The sequence below is a fragment of the Schistocerca piceifrons genome, chromosome 11 (assembly GCF_021461385.2).
Source record: "Schistocerca piceifrons isolate TAMUIC-IGC-003096 chromosome 11, iqSchPice1.1, whole genome shotgun sequence".
Classification (NCBI taxonomy): Eukaryota; Metazoa; Arthropoda; class Insecta; order Orthoptera; family Acrididae; genus Schistocerca; species Schistocerca piceifrons.
In genome coordinates, this window is record NC_060148.1 from 26,119,807 (window position 1) to 26,141,010 (window position 21,204).

Consider the following 21,204-nt stretch of genomic DNA (forward strand, 5'->3'; position numbering starts at 1 on the left):
TCCTCACCCAAATTTAAGACCACCACTTGGAAGTTTATATGACACGGTTATTGGGGAATTGATCCTGGGAGAGGCAGACGGCCAATTGCAACACAAATTGTTGAAGTTATTGTTGCTATGGTTGAGAATGATGGACACAATGTGCAAACTTCAAGTAGCACACGAGCTGTGTCACGACAGGTGAATGTTCCACAGTCCATTGTTCAGAAAACGCTGCAAACACTCGTGAAATGGTATCTAGTGTAGTTACAGACTATCGTCACACTGACCGACCTTTTTAACCAGGAATATAAACCTGGTACATAATTAAACGTTATCCTCGTGTGGAAATTCTGCTGAAAAAAGTAACAGCTTCTTTAACATGAAGCCACACATTGTCATAGTGACAGTTCCACTTTTCATGATGGAGTTCCCTTGTTTTCTTTAGGACACAATCTTTCGTCAGCTGTTGAGGGACATTCTTGTACTCTGTGTTTTACTGCTCAATCTTGGAACGTACACCATGCTGTGGTATTGAAAAATTTAGTCACACTTAGGCCTTACTGGCCAATTTCTGGGTGTGTGCTTTTTCAGATGAGAGCATCCCGTTTGAACTTCTGTACTGTGTTGTTCAGTCATAATGTCGTTATATACCCAAAATTCATTGTTTCCATCATTCGTCCCTTTATCCTGGACACATTGTTTACGTTAGTTGCAAATGTCAACTCCAATCTACTTTTGAGCACGAGCTTGTCCAAGAATCCAGTGAGCATATTTTCTTGTCACAAGCAACACCAGACATTGTAGATTCGCCATAAGCCCTGTGAAGATCTTTTGTTTCTGAAACAGGCTTCTTCAGTAGAAGGCAAAACTTGATTATATAAAGATGTCAACTTTCTGCCATTTTAAAACTTTAGAGGGGGGGTTCAAGTTATAACCACATTCAAGACACTACTGCCAAAGAACAGCTGAGATTAGACAGGGATGGTACCTGGTGGCAGTGTAATAACCTCTTCAATATGTTTGAAAATTAGTCACCATCTTTGTTTAACAACCATCATATTGTCCAGTTCACTATGCAGTAGGGCTCATTCCTACATTTTGAAAAACAAGACAACTTCAAGAATAATTTATTAAACAAAATGCCACTTTTGAAAAATAAGGCAATCATTTAGTGTTGTGATAATAGTCAGAGAGCACATACTAATAGGGCTGCTTGGGCAAAAAATCAACCGAAACTATTCTAAATAATGTATCCTAACATGTTCGAGTTGTTAATGTAAATGACCAGATAAAGGTCTTAAAAGCAGTGCCCTCTCACTCAGTCGCAATTTTAAATCTAACTGATAACATCTGACCATTGAGGACACGGTGTGGAACCTATTCACGGAAATCTTGCAGGACTCCAGCAGGTGGAATGGTAGCCCCTTCCTACCGTGCAGAGTTCCTACGACAATAGTTCCAGGGTGATGCCAGCTTGAGAGGACAACACAGTGTTCAATGACGTGATTAACTTGCAAACAAACTGCTGCACATACCTGGTTCTTGGCGCCGCTGCCGCCACCAGACTGCATATTTGAGCTGCAGCCTCCGCATTGCCCAGCAAGACATTTATCCAGCCGGCAGAGGTCATCACCTCGGGGTGGGTCGCTATGAAGGCCACGACTGCACTCTCGAGCCTCGGACAGGAGTGCAGCACAGCGAGGAGTGCGGCGGCTGCAGCATTCTCGACACTCAGGCCCTGCGCTATCTGTTCCTCGCACTTTTCTTTTAGCAACGGCAGATCGTATTTATCGGCGGCAGCTATCATTTCACCCAGCATGCTCGCTAGCTGCGGAGCTGTATCGGTGTACATGAAACACAGCAGCTGTTTTAGCACATCTTCTTGCAAGTCTGTTATCTCAATTTGGCGGCTGCGGGCTTCTTTCATGTTATTTCGCAACATGGCAGCAAAAACTGGACTCCTCGCTGTCAGTATGGGACTGTGGGCCAGCAGCTCAGAGTCACCGACCACCAGCTTCACGTCCGCACCCTCACCCGATTCCAGCAGCGTGCGCAGGTCAGTTGCGATACTGTGGTCCTGTGTGCTTGTTACAGCCATTACGACCTCTCCTGAAACACACACACAAAGAAACTTTATTTGAAAATGTTACCAAACAGTAAATAAGTGCATTCTTTACCTCTCAACCTATCTATTACATACTTATTTTACTTCCCAGCAGTCATCCTTGTTTAGCAGGACTGTAGTTTGTGTGTTGGTCATAGATACTTGCCTTTGCATATTTACTCCTTTAACTATGAAATGACATGGTGACGCATTATTCACTCACTGTACAGATTCATTCAATTCACTGTTGCATCGCTTGTATGAACTAGTTTACACAATTATTCTTCATATCACGACCAGAACTGCTGCTTCTGGATAAGACGAGTCTTCCAGGAAAAAACTAACACTTTACAATAAAAGACTTTACTGCTTCAGGTAAGGGCACCAGAAGTCACCTTTGGGGCAACAATGACAAATTTTATGCTATACAAGTGGTTAAAATGTATAAAAGATTAAAAATTCCATACTAGAATATCAAAATATTTTCATGAAAGTCCATACATGCACACACTTGCAAAGGTGTGTATGAAAGCTCTCAAAAACTGCTTGTAATAGGGAATGAGGTTAATGAAGAAATAATTTACAAAGAGTTGTTGGATGATCAGTGTGGTAAGACAAGACGAGTCAAGTCATACTGACACTAAAACGTTCAGTCCGTGAACTTAGTCCAGACAGCTCACAATATTTCACATGCTTTGATGAAATCACAGGTTATCAGCCAAGTTGATGTCACAACGTGTTGCGAAGTTTCAGTAAGTTTCTTACTCATAATCATTACCTCAAGACGAGAATAGGAACTCCATCGGAAAGTTGTAACACGACGACACAGCCGATAACCCAAGCTGATTTCATCAATATAATCTGCAAGATACCACACATTCCCATTTTGTATGTTTTGTTACACTTGTCTCATCGACTAAAACAGATGGCAGGTTCCCAGTTCAGTTCTACCATCTTGTCAGAATATGAAACACAATTGAAAACATGGCACGAGGTGACTTGTAAGCCGTAAGGACCACAGTCTGCTGCACGTGCAATCCTCCCACTGGCATATGAAGTAATTTGTTTATATGCGATGTAGAAATCTAAGACAATTAAAGGCAACTGCCACCAGCGACTGGCAAGAGAGACAGTCCATTGCCTCGACAATGTCTCACTGCCAGCCACTGCTGCACAACTACTTCCACTGTTTTTTTGACTCCACTGTGAGACAAGATCCTGGACAGGACTTACAAGGCTCTGTGTCACACTGGTTTCCTTGTAAGCCTCCTCAGCTCTGGTACCCACTCACTCATTTCCCCATATGCCTACACATTTCGGTATCCAGTAGAATGGGTAATATTGTTGCAAGACACAGAGTCTTCTCTGTTATGTTTTTTTTTTTTTCCTCTGCTGGATGTTAATGCTTGTTGTGCACCGAGAGAATCACACTGAGTGATGAATTACTTCTGTTGATGTCTCGTGCTCCACTGCATTTGTGATTGCTTGGCACTTAATACTCTGCACTTGCTGCGAAAGTTGAAATCTGAAGATAACTCGTGGAAGGGCACCGAGTTGTCCAAGGCATTCCCTCTGCGTGCATGCGTGTGATGGCAAGTTAACAATCTTTCAATGGTAAATTCTTCAAACTCCATACCATATGCATATTCAATAATTTTTCCTTTAGTTAAAATTCTTCCCATATTATCCAGACTTTGTGGAGCGCGGTCATACCCAGCAGGCAGGACATTATTTATAAATAGGCATTTGCCTGAAGCAGTCTTGAATGCCCCAACTCTGGTCATTTATAAATAAAGTGTATTTTTAAAGTTTTTACTGCTAGAATATATTACTGCTATAATATATAATTTACCAATTAAAATAGGGGAACAGGACGATATTCCCGATTTTATTAATAGTTAGTAAGTGTTCACACTTGCGTTGTTTGTAACTAAGAATGGAAAGAAAAAAGAGATGCCTGTTTTTTACTAGCATTCCAACTTGCTTGTGCCAAGGAAGGGCACATATTGCTAACAGTTGTTTATCATTTATATTATTTATAATATCCTCCTTATTTTTACCAGTGCGCCCCCCCCCCCTCACTCTCTACCTGATTCAAATCTCTGAATATTATTGGAAACAAAATTACTGAATCAGGATTTATATGTGGACAGGGGAGGAAGAAGAAGAAGAAGAAGAAGAAGAAGAAAATAAAAAATCCCGGATATCCCAGTTATAAATACACTTTTTCCCAGATGAAAGTACACTATTCCTCTGCTGAAAGTACTTTTTTCCAAATTAAGTGGCAATATACTCTCCATCAGAGCTGTCAAACTTATCAATCCCTTGAATGGTGAAGGGTTTTATACACTGCCATAGAATTTCCCACACTTCGGGAAACAAAATGCAGAGGGGGAGAAAAATTACTTTTTGGAAAGATATTTAATGAGCGGCAACATTTAGTTTTTTGCTTTTTTTCCAAGGGCATGCGTAGGGAGGTTACTAGGAGCACAGCTTGAATTGCAGCAGCAGAGTGCTCCTGATAAGCAGAATTTCATTACTGTGTGCCGAAAATTTTGTGGGTTACCTGGCTGAATATATGTTCCGTCGAGCACTTTGAGTTTTCCACATAAAGGCCAATTACGGGTGAAACTGCCCAAGAATTCACTTTGCACCCACAAAAAGAATAATTATACTTCTTGTCATCGTTATTCCGTAATTTGTAATCTATGAAAGAACTAAAATAAATATGGAAAGCTAACTATGAAACTGTCTTTTTTAAGCATTTGTTACCCTTTAAGATACATCAAACACAAATGTGCCAGTAAACTTTTAAGTAATGGCATAAATGACTGGTCTTCTCAGTTTGAAATTTTTCTGCTTGACTGATCCTCTAAGTGTTAAGTTTTGAATGATGATCAAACATTCTGCAATTTCAGAAACTCATCACACTTTCTCACACGTAATGTATTTCATCTTGCATAAATGGAAATTTATTTTCAAATCAACACTTCTCAAACCACCATTCACAATATTTTCCCGCAACCTGTTAGAAATTTAAACAGTTGTGATGTCACGCTCATCGAAAGCAGTTTGTTGTTACGAAGTATTGCGAAGTCTTCGATACATTTTGCTGTCGGCAGAAGCTTGTGTGTGCACTGTGTTTTGCTGTTGCGAGTGGCGTATTTTCTTTGCAACTGAAGTTTACTTTTGGTATTATGCTCTTGTTTATGTTTTACTGCTGGTACTATTCTGAAGTAGTGGGGGTAACATAAAATTCTATGTTAAGAGTATCATTTCTTATCAGTCAAAATTACAAAAATTTAACTGAAAACAAACGAGAAATTCCCAGAATTTAAAAAAATTATTCTGTTTTTTCCCCGAGGAAAAAATTCCCAGGCTTTTCTCAGATTTCCCGGTTTTCCCAAGGTGCATACAACCTGTATTCAACAGCTGGCAACTGTTTCTTGATAATAAATATATTCTTAAGTGTAAACTGTTTTCAGTGAAAGAACAAAGAATGCTTTATTGTAAGATGAATCAACATCCGAGACCATAGTTTTCTATTCTGCTCCTTTCTTTCTCCATTTTTGTGCGACTTTGCTGTGAAGATAAAATGGGAACACCAACATAAAAAAGAATAACAAAGAATTTATGCCCAACTCGCTGGAATTGTTCAATTCCAATACTAGTCGATTCCTAGAGAGTGCGCAGTTCTTGGAATTGTGGGCTCCAATCAGTATGTGACACATCCCTAACTAAAATCATTATCGATAAACTGTTTTTACTCTAATTCCAGTTATTGCAAGTAAATATTAGTGCTATTGCTATTATTGGAAAAAGGTAGTAGATGAAATTTTGAGTTGGTGGTAACTGCTCGTAATTTCAGGTAATGAATGCAGTTCTGTGGGTTACTTAATTGTAATTGGCAACACTGGCATGACCACCTGACAGTCATTCAAATCTATGTGGTTGAGTGACAAGCAACAAAATTTCTTCTGTGCAATTTACAGTGCTACAGACAATGCGCTATCTGACAGTTGCAAGATGGTTAAGACAGAAGAACCGCGTTGGAGCTTTTTCAATTAAAAGCGGAAAGAAGTATCTTGTAAATATTGTTTTAAGAAATACAAACAGTCGCATTCCAACATAATGGAAAACACATCGAAAGCGTTTCAAGTGCCCTCAGAATTTCGAAAAAGTGCTTGAGGTAGCTACAGTCATGGAGAACAACTTTTTGCAGTAGCATAGTATCAGTAAAAATATTATGTAGCTACTTCATATAAATTATACTTTATTTCAAACATTACTTTTAAACTTTAGTGTCGTCTTTCTACCATGTACTACCCCAAGAATTGACCTCAAAGATATAAAAAGTCACATTTACAGTCCCAATTTATTTTCCCTAATAACTCTCCTCTAACTCTCAAACAGCTTTTTCAACTTGGTTAGCCAATCACTGAAGAGGCAGTGTTGCAAAACTATTTCAAATACAAAATAACAGCTTAAATCTTATTTATAAGTGCTGCTTATTGAACTTTAAAATGCATAAATGCCTGGGCATTTATGAATTTTGGGCACTTGCCCCAACTTATAAATACCCATGCATTTTACACTCTTATTCTGACCGTCCATTAATATCTGTAAGTAAGGAATATCAAAGCCTACATATTTTATAAAATAATCACTTGAGCCACAAAGTGTTGCGTTTAATCTGCTCCTTCTGTTACAGCTGACCCTCAGAAATAATCTATTGACACTGCACCATGTTAACAACTGAACAATGATACAACTTAATTTGCTTAAACACTATTTAGCATTCTGATATGCTTTTAATACACTGATTACTGTGGAAGAAACCAGAACTGACCAAAATATTTAGTCACTTTTCAGTCGAATCTCTTTGGTACAAACACGTATCTGCAAATAAAAATTGAAGCACTTACATAACGTCTTTGTCCCAAAAATGAAACCTGTATTTCAATGTTCATAAATTAACTTATTTATTATTACATCCCATGACTGTATTTCACCTGGTGCTTCAAATAGTCCCACACCTTTTCTACGAGGTAAAGATTGGGTGATTTAGTGGGCTAGCAGAAGTGTGATGATGTGCCTGAATTTTTGTCAAAAAAGGACTGTATGCTTGCACTCCTGTGGACATTTATGCTGAAGTCTTGGAAGATCAGAATGTCTAAGGGGCAGCACAACACTGACTAGGAATGCTGAAAACGACATCTTTGTTTACATTCAGTGCAACCCGTACGAGTGGGCCCAAGTGACTGTACAAGAAACACCCTGAAATCATTACAAATCAATTCAGGCCTGAACTACACCCTCTGCACACTGCAGGTTAACACATTTGTTGCCGCATCACTCACAACTGGATAATGCATAAGCTTCTGTGAGAGGCCTGTCACCCACATAGGGGTGATCCTCGTTGTTCAAATTAATACGACTTGCAGCTGGAATTTTCGAAGGAATTTAATGGAATAAGCATTGAAATATAATTGTAGGATAAACAACGAACAATATACACACAATCCATTTTTTCCATTTATATTTAGGGTAATATATTACATTGACTGAGGGTGGTTTGGAAAGTTTTCGGAATCACAATGAGAGGTCAGCGTTAGTGCAACAAGTTGTTCATGTGATATTAATTGGAAAGATAGGTATGAAAGCAAAGGACATTCATGCCAATTTCCAGAATACACTGGGGGACTCTGCACCTTATATTCAACTGTTGCCAAGTGGACAAATGAATTTAAATTTGGTCAGGAGAGCTTAGATGATACACGCAGTGGTCAGCCAAAAATCATTGCAAATGCTAATGGAGGATCGCCAATTGAAAGTGCGTGAAATTGCTCACGCTTGCCAAATGTCATCTAAAAGGGTGTGCGTGAAATTGCTCACGCTTGCCAAATGTCATCTAAAAGGGTATATCACATTTTAAATGAAGAATTAGAAATGAAAAAAATTATTTGCAAGATGGGTGCCACAGCTCTTGACGCTGGATCAAAAAACACATGAGAATGGACATATCGGAACAATGTTTGGCCCATTTAAGAAAAACGAACAAGATTTTTTGCGCCGGTTTGTTTCCGCAGATGAAACTTAGGTGCACCACTATACCTCACAGACAAAACAATGGAAACACTGATCCTCCACCGCCAAAGAAAGCAAAGACAGTTCCTTCGGCAGGAAAGGTCATGGCATCAGTGTTCTGGGATGCTGAGGGGATTCTGTTAGTAGATTATCTCCCCACTGGGCAAACAATTACTGGAGAAAACTATGCTAACCTCGACAAATTGCAACACAAGATAAGCGAAAAAAGGGACAGGTTTAGCAAGGAAGAAAGTCATCTTCCATCAAGACAATGCATGCCCGCACACGTGCCGTCGCCGTGGCAAAATTACATGAACTAAGGTATGAATTGTTGCCACACCCACCATGTTCACCTGATACGGCTACATCAGACTTCCATCTCTTCCCAAAACTGAAAACTTTTCTTGGTGGACAAAGATTCACTTCAAATGAAGAACTGATGCCCAGAGTTGTCAACTATTTTGCAGGCCAGGAGGAAACTCATTTTCGAGATGGGATCGAGGCACTGAGACATCGTTGGACCAAGTGCATTGTTCTACACGGAAACTACATTGAAAAATAAAGTTTCAGTGATGTAAGTATTTTTTTACTATTCTGTTCTGAGAACTTTTCAAACTACCCTCGTACCATGTCTCATGGTGTTCGTTAAAACGTGTGTAAAACAATTTTGGACAATTGTAACAATAGGTCATAGGTTTTTTCCCTACAGTCTTCTTCACTTCTTGGCATTCGTTAGTTTGCCTCTTTTTGTAACATAGGACACACATCCCGTGTATAGGCTTGCCCTCCTGATTCTTACTAATCTCTAAATGGTGGGGCACATTCCTTGTTTTATGTGTACTACTGTCAGGAACGGCATTTTCCACAGATATTCCTGAAATTTTCTGATTTCTATTTTTGTATTTGTGGCATTCTGTTACATGATGTGAACATTTACTATTCTTGCTCCTTAAAGCAAATGTAGTGCTCATTTTCAATACCACTCTATACCCTCCCATATTGTAGCATATGACACATCTAGTCGATTCTGTCGATGCCGGTTTTTGCATTATTATATGCCAGTATCAGAAAAGACTTCCATTTCAGAGGATGACCGCAATGTGTAGGATCTGAATTTTATGTCATAACAGTTGCAGATTTTGTTGATAACGTCCTAACCTAATGAACATCCTCTATTTTAGCACCACAATACTGTTATTTGCACATGCTATCATTTTGCCTCTATTCAATAGGTACAACATTTCAAAATATGGCATAATTTTTTGTTGTACCACACAGTTCCACCGATGTGCAATTTGAATTTAACGCACCCGACTGCTAATTCACAGCTCATGTAATTGTTGTCAGCAAACAAAGTTAGTCCTTCATTTAGCAATTTAACTGCAAGTTCAATGCAGACATTATCGGCTATGACAACTTGCTTTCTTCTGCCGATATCTTGTCCAGAATATACTTTCTTTGACTGTGTATACCCTTCAGTGAAGCACAGTTTGTAGAGTTTTATACCATACTAAGTCATCCTCTCCCAGAAAACAACAATATTTTTGCCTGGGGGAAAGACTTTGGTAACTGTCTGTCAATGTGTTTAGGAGTGGTAAAACTCTTAGAAGTCTGCTACTCTCATCTATCATTCCATTATTTATGAAATGCAAGTTTGCTATCTGCAATTCAAAACAATTATAGGACACCCTCCTACGTGGAGATGGAATGTTATAAATGGGGTTCACTGACCAACACCTAACAAGTGGTGTCTTTACTAGACTAATTCAAACCATCAGTCTGAAAGAGTTTGTTATTTCCTCAGACGATGTTCGGTCATTTCATGCTACTGCAGTTTTTGCTCAGCATATCTATTAGCCTGTCACTAAAAAGTTTATCACTTTCCCATCTAAAAAAATAGCTAAAGCACCTTATCTGCACTAATACCACATGGCAAATACATATATCAGAAGCCCACCTTTTCGGTGGATGGTAATGACTGCTGCCCATTAGTGAATTCATTCCACTGGATAATGTCCAATGAATCACCAACAGAGTTCGATTTCCCTTCTCTGTTCGCAGCAAGTTCTTCCAACATCTCATCAATGTCCTCACTTTCACGTGATTCCTCCCAATCGGGGTTTGAACTCTATGAAATTCTGTTATCACCTTTTGTCTAAAACACACTATTTGGTCATTAGTACTATCCTCACTTTCAATTATTCTTTTATGCCACCCATGGAACATTTTGATGGTACAAAAACACAGTATGCTTCTGGGCTACTGCAGTGAGATCACAGGCAGTCTTTTAGTCAAATTCCTTATCACTTTCCCCATTTCAGAACTAAACACTTTATTCTTTAGCCTCAGATCAACTCACACAAAACTAAACGAGTTGCACCATTGCTATTCCCACTCACTGCTCTGTTTATGTTGCAGTGCAGCAACAGCCAGATCTGGACACCACATGAAACTCAAATGAATCTCACTGTGCAACGATCTTGTTAAATGTCTTTATTAAATCTGAGCCACTGAGGAATTTTTTTTTTTTTTTTTTTGTGGGGTTTTAGGGCGCTCAACTATTGAGGTCATTAGTGCCCAGTCACAAATGTAAGTGCACATATAATCTGGTAAAACTCAAGCGGAGAGGGGGGGGGGGGGCCACAAGAAAGTTCTTACAAAGACGCAGATTTATTTATTAAAATGGACGGTCTTTACTTGTGTGACCACATTACTTGCCTCCAGCCATTTACTGGCCAGTTTACGTAATTTGGTCCATCGAAGACATGCAGCTTTACCTGCTGCTGTGAGCAATGACCTCTTGCAGTACTCAGCTCCACGTGTTTGCAAGCAGTTCTCTTTATAAAGTTCACTTGAGAAATGGTCATGATGAACCTCTTTCATTGACAAGATGTTACACTTTTCCTCTGGTCCCTGCGGGTTAGGATCTTTCTGTAACTACAGTTCTTGCCCTGTATTTCACATGCAAACAACATTTTCCCTTGCTCCATACAGGAACAGAACACCACAGAAAACAGACAACCAGAAAACTGTAGCCTGATAGTTGTTGGCATTTAATTAAGGTTAGCGGCAATCTAGTACACTTAGTGCAACTTTTGCTGCCTTGCTTTATCTTCCTATCACCAATGTTGAATTTGGGCACAAATTGTTTACAGCATTTTTGTCTAACACATTTCAACACGTTTCTGTAAATTATCATGAATGCTGTAATGTTTAACCCAATCAGATAGTGGCGCACCAGTGCTGTCATGCTGAAAGTGGCTGTGTCAGGTTTGCAGGTTCTAGCAGTAAGCAGAACACAGGTTTCGTTAACTAGTATGTCACACGACTTTACTTTATTGCACACAGCTACAGTGGGTGATGTGAAAGTACAATTTACAAGAGGTTTAAACTTTTAAAGTTTAATACAGTGCATTTTATTACTTAACGCGACCTCTAATAATTTATAATCAATTTTGAGAACTTCTGCTCAAGTCAACATCTGTGACTGTCAGTTCTCCTTGCCTGTAATTCAAGAGATGGTATAAACCTGGAGCAGTGGTTTCTTTACTTTTGCCAGTTAGTGAAATCAGAAATACGAGTGCACTGATCACTTTCAGTGCATGCACAGTCCAAACAGGTTATGGACCAAAGATTTTATTTCAGTTTTACAAACTTATTCATCAACAGCGATTTTTTACTGGCTATGTGAATGGAGCTAAGGGTCAACTATAATGAGACCTTTTAGTATCTGGAATATTATTTATTCTGCTGCCCGGATAAGGATTCAAAAATGAAGGTAACCAGCATCTGTTAATGCTTAAATTATTGAAATAAAATATTAGACATTACCCTCCCATCACACATATGTCAAAGCTTTAATAATCATCTTAATAAAAAGGTCACATTTTTTGTTTTATTTCAGCTAAGCACCTACAAGTCCTGGTACACCTGAAATCTCTCTATATTGGCACCGTGGTGCACTGCTAGTGTAAACAAAACAGAATGGCACAGCCCATCAATAAAGTGGAGTATCTTGTGCTAATCTGATTTCTGTATTTGAAGGGGTAAAATGCTCAGCAAAACCTGCTGGAAATTTAGGACAATCCACTGTCACTGGACAACAGCTGGGTGGACAGATGTGTCCGCTGTGATCAAATAAAAGACAGACTAAGAATGAAGTGTCACACCATCTCTCTGAACTGAAGAACTGCAGATGCTTCCATTAAGATATGCATGTCACATCTGAGGTAATAGCAGAAAAGTGAAAATGTATCGCGGATCAGTTTTTAACATCTTTCACAACAAAGGTTGCTGCCTGCTGTGTTCTGCAACTAACCCCAGTCAAAATACCTACTGAACTGAAATTACAATGCAATGAATACCGCTAGTTGCATACAGGCGTTGATATAAGCCAACGGAGACAGCTAAAAATGTGTGCCCCAACCGGGACTCAAACCTGGGATCTCCTGCTTACATGACAGACGCTCTATCCATCTGAGCCACTGAGGACACACAGGTTAGTGCGCCTGTAGGGTTCTTTCTTCCTTTTTTTTTTATTTTTGGTGGGAGGGGGGGGGGGGGGGTGTTAGGGCACTCAACTACTGAGGTCATTAGCGCCCAGTCACAAATGTAATGTAAGTGCACGTATAATCTGGTAAAACTCAGGGGGAGGAGGGGGGGGGGGGGGGCGGGGCAACCAGAAAGTCCCTACAAAGATGCAGATAAAATAATTAAAAGAGTTAGACGTGGACAAGTCCGTCAAAGTAATAAAATGAAGAACACAAGCAGCTGCTCGAGCGTCATCAGCTAAAATTTCCTGTAAAGTAGATGGCAGAGACAGGACAACACGAGATTGATTAAAACTGGGACACGTCAATAAAACATGGCACACTGTCAATGGATGACCACAAAGGCACTGCGGGGCGAGGTCACCAGATAGCAGGTAGCGGGGGCTAAACCGGCAATGCCCAATCCGCATCCTGGCCAAAAGGACCTCCTCTCGCCAAGATGGTCGGGAGGAGGTTGTCCGAGCTGTTGGGAACGGTTTTATGGCCCGGATCTCATTTTCTTGAAGTGACGACCAAGTACCCCACCACAATGACAAGACTCTTACAAACAACCCCACTAATGTCGAACGATGGGACACAAAGAGACGCTGGCCGAGCAGGAGGACTGCAGCCTTGGCCGCAGCATCAGCAGCCTCATTCCCAGGCACTCCTACGTGGCCTGGAACCCACATAAAGCTAACAGGAGAGCCATCATCAGCAAAAGAATGGAGGGATTGCTGGATCCGTTGCACCAAGGGATGGACCGGATATGGAGCTCCGAGGCTCTGAAGAGCACCGAGTGAATCAGAGCAGAGTACATACGGAGAATGGCGGTGGCGGCTGACATACTGAACGACCTGATTGAGAGAAAAAAGCTCGGCCGTAAAGCTGGAACACTGGTCGAGGAGCCGGTATTTAAAGGTGACGTCCCCGACGACAAAGGCACAGCCGACATCATCGTCAGTTTTGGAGCCATAAGTGTAAATAAAGGTGTAACTGGCTAGTCGCGCACAAAGTTCGACAAACCGTGAGCAATAGACTGCATCCGGAGTACCCTCCTTCGGGAGCGAGCTGAGGACAAGATGAATGTGAACCGGAGCCTGGAGCCAAGGCGGTGTCGGGCTCTCACCCTCTCTGAAGGTGGTAGGGAGGGCAAAATCCAATTGTCGAAGCAGGCGATGAAAGCGGACTCCAGGGGGCAGCAGGGCAGACACATACAACCCATACTGACGGTCGAGAGAATCGGCGAAGGAGGACTGATAAGATGGATGGTCGGGCACTGACAACAGCCGGCAGGCATACCGACAAAACAGTACGTCGCACCGGTAGGTCAATGGTAAATCGGCAGCTTCTGCAAAAGACTCTCGACGGGACTAGTGTAGAATGCTCTAGTCGCAAGATGTAACCCCCGATGATGGATGGAGTTGAGATGGCGTAAGAGGGATGGCTGAGTAGACGAGGCACCCATAATCCAGCTCCGATCGGACTATGGACCGATATAAGCGAAGCAGGACAGTGCGATCCGCTCCCCAAGATGAACCACTAAGAACACGGAGGACATTAAGGGAACGTGTACAACGGGCAGCCAAATAAGAGACAACGCCAGTGTGAGACCTAAAAACTTCATTGTCTCCACGAATGGGAGAACAATGGGACCGAGATGTAAGGATGGTGGAAGGAATGCTTTGTATCGCCAAAAGTTGATGCAAACCGTCTTCTCTTCAGAGAACCGGAAGCCATTAGCCACACTCCACGAGTATAGGCTGTCAAGACAACGCTGAAGGCAGCGCTCCAGGAGGCACGTTCTCTGGGCACTGCAGTAGATCGCGAAGTCATCGACAAAAAGAAAGCCTGAGACATTAGGTGGAATGCAATCCATAATTGGATTAATCGCTATGGCAAAAAGGGCTACGCTCAAAACCGAGCACTCCGTTCTCCTGGAGGAAGACATCAGACAATACGGAACCCACACGTACCCTACATTCGATCTGTTAAAAATTAATCAATAAAAACGGGCAGGTGACCACGTAGGCCCCACCTGTGCATAGTGCGGAGGATACCTCCTCTCCAACAGGTATCTTAAGCCTTCCCCAAATCGAAGAACACAGCTACCATTTGGCGCTTCCGCAAAATGTTGTTCACGATGAACGTCGACACGGTCACAAGGTGGTCAACAGCGGAGCGGCGTCGACGAAAGCCGCATTGAACATTGGTAAGTAGCCGTTGAGATTCAAGAATCCAAACCAGCCGAGTGTTAACCATGCGCTCCATCACCTTACAGACACAGCTTGTAAGAGAAATGGGGGGGTAACTAGAAGGAAGGTGTCTATCCTTCCTGGGTTTGGGTACGGGAACGACGACGGCCTCACGCCAACGCATGGGGACCTGACCTTCGGTCCAGACGCGATTATAGGTACGAAGAAGAAAGCATTTGCCTGCCGGAGAAAGGTGTGTCAGCATCTGAACGTGAATGGAATCTGGCCCCGGAGCAGAGGACCGGGACAGTGCAAGTGCACGTTCGAGTTCCCGTATGGTAAACGGGGCATTATAATCTTCCAGATTCAGCGAGTGGAAGGAAGGTCGCAGAGTCTCTTCTGCCTCTTTCCTGGGAAGGAAGACAGGGTGGTAATGGGCGGAGCTTGAAACCTCCGCGAAAAAGCGGCCGAAGGCGTTGGAGACATCCACAGGATCAACAAGGACCTCATTACCTGAAGTCAGGCCAGGTACCGAGGAGTGGGCCTTAATGCCCGACAGCCGGCGCAGGCCACCCCAGACGACAGAAGAGGGAGTAAAACTGTGAAAGGAGCTGGTGAAAGAGGCCCAACAAGCTTTTTTGCTGTCTTTGATGACTCTACGGCATTGCGCTTTGAGTCGTTTGTATCCAATACAATTCGCCAACGTAGGATGGCGGCGAAAGGCGCGTAAAGCACGTCGTCGAGCACGGATAGCGTCTCTACAAGCCTCGTTCCACCAGGGGACGGAAACGTGATGTGAAGAAGAGGTAGTACGAGGAATGGAACGTTCGGCAGCACTGATAACAGCCGTGAGGTATTCGACCTGACTGTCACAGCTGAGAAAATCTTGGTCCGGAAAGGTCGCCAGGGAGGAGTAAAGTCCCCAGTCAGCTTTCGGTATGTTCCAGCTCGAGGGACGTGGTGATGGGGTGTGGTGCAGGAGACGAACGACACTGGGGAAATGGTCGCTCGAATAGGTGTCAGAAAGGACATACCACTCGAACCGACGGGCAAGAGTGGTAGAACAGATCGAGAGGTCCAAGTGAGAATAGGTATGAGTAGAGTCCGAGAGGAAAGTCGGGGCGCCAGTATTGAGGCAGACAAGATTGAGATGGTTGAAAACATCCACCAAGAGGGAGCCTGTCTGACAGGATGCAGGAGAACCCAAAAGGGGTTTTTTTTTTTTTTTTGGTAGGGTTTAAGGGCGCTCAACTGCTGAGGTCATTAGAGCCCAGTCACTGGTGTTAGAGCAAATGGAATATGCTAAAACTCAAGGGGACGGGGGGGGACACCAGAAGTACCTGACAAAGATGCAGATAAAATAAGTAAAGAAGTTAAATGTCTTTGGACAAGCCAGTTAAAGTTATAAAACGCAGAATACGAGCAGCTGCTCGAGCGTCATCAGCTAAAACATCCGGTAAAGTAGATGGCAGGGACAGGATAACACGAAATTGATTAAAACGGGGACACGACAATAAAACATGGCGCACTGTTAATGCCTGACCACAAGGGCACTGCGGGGCTGGATCACCGGAGAGCAGGTAGCGGTGGCTAAACCGGCAATGCCCAATCCGCAACCTGGTCAGAAGGACCTCCTCGCGCCGAGATGGTCGGGAGGATGTTGTCCAAGCAGTTGGGAGCGGTTTTACTGCCCGGAGCTTGTTTCCTTGGAGGGATGACCAAGCATCCCACCACAACGACACAAGCCTCTTACATACATCCCCACGAACGTCAGATGACGGGACACAATGGGAGGCTGGCCGAGGCAGGACTGCAGCCTTGGCTGCAGCATCCGCAGCCTCATTCCCAGGCACTCCGACATGTCCGGGAACCCACAGAAAGCGGACAGAACCACCATTATCAGCGAAAGAATGGACTGCTGTATCCGTTGAATCAAGGGATGGACCGGATAGGGAGCTCCAAGGCTCTGAAGAGCACTGAGCGAGTCAGAGCAGAGTACATACGATGAATGGCGGTGGTGGCGGGCATACTGAACGGCCTGATGGAGAGCAAAAAGCTCGGCCGTAAAACTGGAACATTGGTCGAGGAGCCGGTATTTAAAGGTGGCGGCCCCGACGACAAAGGCACAGCCGACACCATCGTCAGTTTTGGGGCCATCGGTGTAAATAAAGGTGTGACCGGCAAGTCGAGCACGAATTTCGACAAACCGTGAGCAATACACTGCAGCCGGAGTACCCTCCTTCGGGAGTGAGCTGAGGTCGAGATAAATAGGAACCGGAGCCTGGAGCCAAGGTGGTGTCGGGCTCTCACCCTCTCTGAAGGTGGTAGGGAGGGCAAAATCCAATTGTCGAAGCAGGCGACGGAAGCGGACTCCGGGTGGCAGCAGGGCAGACACATACAACCTGTACTGACGGTCGAGAGAATCGGCGAAGAAGGACTCGTAAGAGGGGCGGTCGGGCATAGACAACAACCGGCAGGCATACCGACACAGCAGTACGTCGCGCCGGTAAGTCAATGGTAACTCGGCAGCTTCAGCATAAAGACTCTCCACAGGACTAGTGTAGAAGGCTCCGGTCGCAAGACGTATCCCCCGATGGTGGATGGAGTTGAGCCGGCGTAAGAGGGACGGCCGAGCGGACGAGTAGACGAAGCTCCCATAATCCAGCTTCGATCGGACTATGGACCGATACAAGCGAAGCAGGACAGTGCGATCCGCTCCCCAAGATGAACCGCTAAGAACTCTGAGGACATTAAGGGAACTTGTACAACGGGCCGCCAAATAAGAGACATGTGGAGACCAACACAGTTTCCTGTCCAACGTGAGCCCTAAAAACTTAGTTGTGTCCACGAATGGGAGAACAACGGGACCGAGATGTAACGATGGCGGAAGGAACGCTTTATATCGCCAAAAGTTGATACAAACTGTCTTCTCTTCAGAGAACCGGAAGCCATTTGCCACACTCCATGAGTAGAGGCTGTCTAGACAACGCTGAAGGCAGCGCTCCAGGAGGCATGTTCTCTGGGCACTGCAGTAGATCGCGAAGTCATCGACAAAGAGGAAGCCTGAGACATTAGGTGGAATGCAATCCATAATTGGATTGATCGCTATGGCAAAAAGGGCTACGCTCAAGACGGAGCCCTGAGGCACTCCGTTCTCCTGGAGGAAGACGTCGGACAATATGGAACCCACACGTACCCTAAACTTTCGATCCGTTAAAAAGGAATCAATAAAAAGGGACAGGCGACCGCGTAGGCCCCACCTGTGCATAGTGCGGAGGATACCTCCTCTCCAACAGGTATCATAAGCCTTCTCCAAGTCGAAGAACACGGCTACCGTTTGGCGCCTTCGCAAAAAGTTGTTCATGATGAATGTCGACAAGGTCACAAGGTGGTCAACAGCGGAGCGGTGGCGACGAAAGCCGCATTGGACATTAGTAAGTAGTCGACGAGATTCAAGAATCCAGACTAACCGAGCATTAACCATGCGCTCCATCACCTTACAGACACAGCTTGTAAGAGAAATGGGGCGGTAACTAGAAGGAAGGTGTCTATCCTTCCCAGGTTTGGGTATAGGAACAACAACGGCGTCACGCCAACGCATGGGGACTTGACCTTCGGTCCAGACGCGATTGTAGGTACGAAGAAGGAAGCTTTTGCCCGCCGGAGAAAGGTGTGCCAGCATCTGAACGTGAATGGCATCTGGCCCCGGAGCAGAGGACCGGGACAGTGCAAGCGCACGTTCGAGTTCCCGCATAGTAAAGGGGGCATTATAAGTTTCCAGATTCAGCGAGTGGAAGGAAGGTCGCCGAGCCTCTTCTGCCTCTTTCCTGGGAAGGAAGGCAGGATCGTAGTGGGCGGAGCTTGAAACCTCCGCGAAAAAGCGGCCAAAGGCATTGGAGACAGCCACAGGATCAACAAGGACCTCATTACCTGAGGCCACGCCAGGTACCGAGGAGTGGGCCTTAATGCCCGACAGCCGGCGCAGGCTACCCTAAACGACAGAAGAGGGAGTGAAACTGTTAAAGGAGCTGGTGGAAGAGGCCCAACAAGCTTTTTTGCTGTCTTTGATGACTCTACGGCATTGCGCTCGGAGTCGTTTGTATTCTATACAATTCGCCAACGTAGGATGGCGGCGAAAGGTGCGTAAAGCACGTCGTCGAGCACGGATAGCGTCCCTACAAGCCTCGTTCCACCAGGGGACGGAAACGCGACGTGAAGAAGAAGTAGTACGAGGAATGGAACGTTCGGCAGCATTGATGATAACAGCCGTGAGGTATTCGACCTGACTGTCACAACTGGGAAAATCGTGGTCCGGAAAGGTCGCCAGGGATGAGTACAGTCCCCAGTCAGCTTTCAGTATGTTCCAGCTCGAAGGACGTGGGGATGGGGTGTGGTGCAGGAGACGAACGACACAGGGGAAGTGGTCGCTCGAATAGGTGTCAGAAAGGACATACCACTCGAACCGACGGGCAAGAGTGGCAGAACAGATCGAGAGGTCCAAGTGGGAGTAGGTATGAGTAGAGTCCGAAAGGAAAGTCGGGGCGCCGGTATTGAGGCAGACAAGATTGAGATGGTTGAAGACATCCGCCAAGAGTGAGCCTCTTGGACAGGACGCAGGAGAGCCCCAAAGGGGATGATGGGCATTGAAGTCGCCAAACAATAAAAACGGCGGGGGAAGCTGAACGATCAGGTGCATCATGTCAGCCCGACTAACAGCAGATGACGGTGGAGTGTAGATGGTACAAACTGAAAAAGTAAAAGCAGAAAGAGTAATGCGGACAGCTATTGCTTGGAGTGGGGTGGTCAATGGGATGGGATGGTAATAAACATCGTCCCGAATGAGCAACATGACCCCACCATGAGCTGGGATACCGTCCACAGGGGCGAGGTCATACCGCTCCGAGGTATAGTGGGAAAAGGCAATACGGTCAGTCGGGCGCAACTTGGTTTCCTGGAGACCAAGGACGAGCGGACAGTGCAGGCGGAGGAGCAGTTGTAATTCCTCCCGATTAGATCGGATACCTCGTATGTTCGAATGAAACAACGCCATCGCTAGTCAAAAGGTTGGGGGAACGAGACGGGGGAAGAGCTGGTCACCTCGACGGCCGCGGAGGGCCAGGTTGCGAGGGAACTACGCTACAACCGATGGGAGGCGGATCCGGTTCCATCGACTCGTCGCCAGCTGCGGCCGCTGTCCCTGGTTGTGTAGGACGGGCCGCATCATTTGCCGACGAAAGGCCGGCGGAGTGCCTGGCAGCAGAGCGTCCCGGCGAAACTGAGGACGGCCGGGAGCAGCGACTCACGGATGGAGCGTCAGATGAAACGCGCCGGGGTGGAGAGGGGGATAGAGATTTCTTCTTGGAAGGCCGAGGAGGCACAGGGATGGTGGGCTGGACCCGAAGAAGGTCCTCACGCGCGGGGTCCGTTTTGGAACGCCGGACCTTGGAAGCTGGGGTCCGGAACGTTTCCCCGATGGACGCCTGAGAAGAGGATCGCTTCTCAGGTGGCGTGGGGGGAGGAGGAGGAGGAAGGGTGGCCCCTGGGGCAGAGGGGGTGGGGGCCACGGGGGAGGAGGATTTGGAAGGGAGGGATTTGGGAGGCGGATGCAGAGCCCCCTGATGGGTGGTGGAGGTGGAGGGGGGGGGGACAGGATAGGGGTGAGGATACCGTGGAAGGAGTGGACACAACTGAGGCAAACGAGGTGGTCAATGGCACGGGATGGAGGCGGTCGTACTTCTTCCGGGCCTCAGAATAAGAGAGCCGATCCAAAGTTTTGATTTCTTGTATCTTTTTCTCCTTCTGATATGCGGGGCAGTCGGAGGATCTAGGCGAGTGGACGCCAGGACAATTAACGCACCGAGGTGGTGGGGTGCATGTATGTTCCTCACGAAGAGGACGTCCACAATCGCCACAAAGGGGCTCAGCCTCACACCGTGATGACATGTGCCCAAAGCGCAAACACCTAAAACAGCGCATAGGAGGCGGGACGTAAGGTCGCACGTCACACCGGTAGCACATCACCTTCACCTTCTCCGGGAGAACGTCCCCCTCGAAGGCGAGGATAAAGGCCCCGGTGTCGATGCGACCGTCTTTGGGGCCGCGCTGGACTCGCCGGACGAAATGCACGCCTCGGCGCTCCAGGTTGGCCCTGAGCTCCTCATCAGATTGTAGCAGGAGGTAACGATGAAAAATAACCCCCTGCGTCCTATTTAGTGGCAGATGTGGGACAATGGATACTGGGATGTCCCCTAGGCGGTCGCACGCCTGGAGCGCCGCCGACTGTGTGGCGGAGGTGGTCTTGATAAGG

General features: G+C 45.2%; 1 protein-coding gene across 2 annotated transcripts in view; it reads right to left on the minus strand.

Moving 5' to 3' along the window:
• LOC124720022 (poly [ADP-ribose] polymerase tankyrase-1-like) overlaps positions 1 to 21,204 on the minus strand; it is a 69,418-nt gene that overhangs the window by 15,146 nt on the left and 33,068 nt on the right. For both annotated transcript variants that reach the window (XM_047245271.1, XM_047245272.1), the window contains one exon: positions 1,518 to 2,091. In XM_047245271.1, the coding sequence (XP_047101227.1) occupies positions 1,518 to 2,091 (574 nt within the window). The remainder of the gene's footprint in view (positions 1 to 1,517; positions 2,092 to 21,204) is intronic.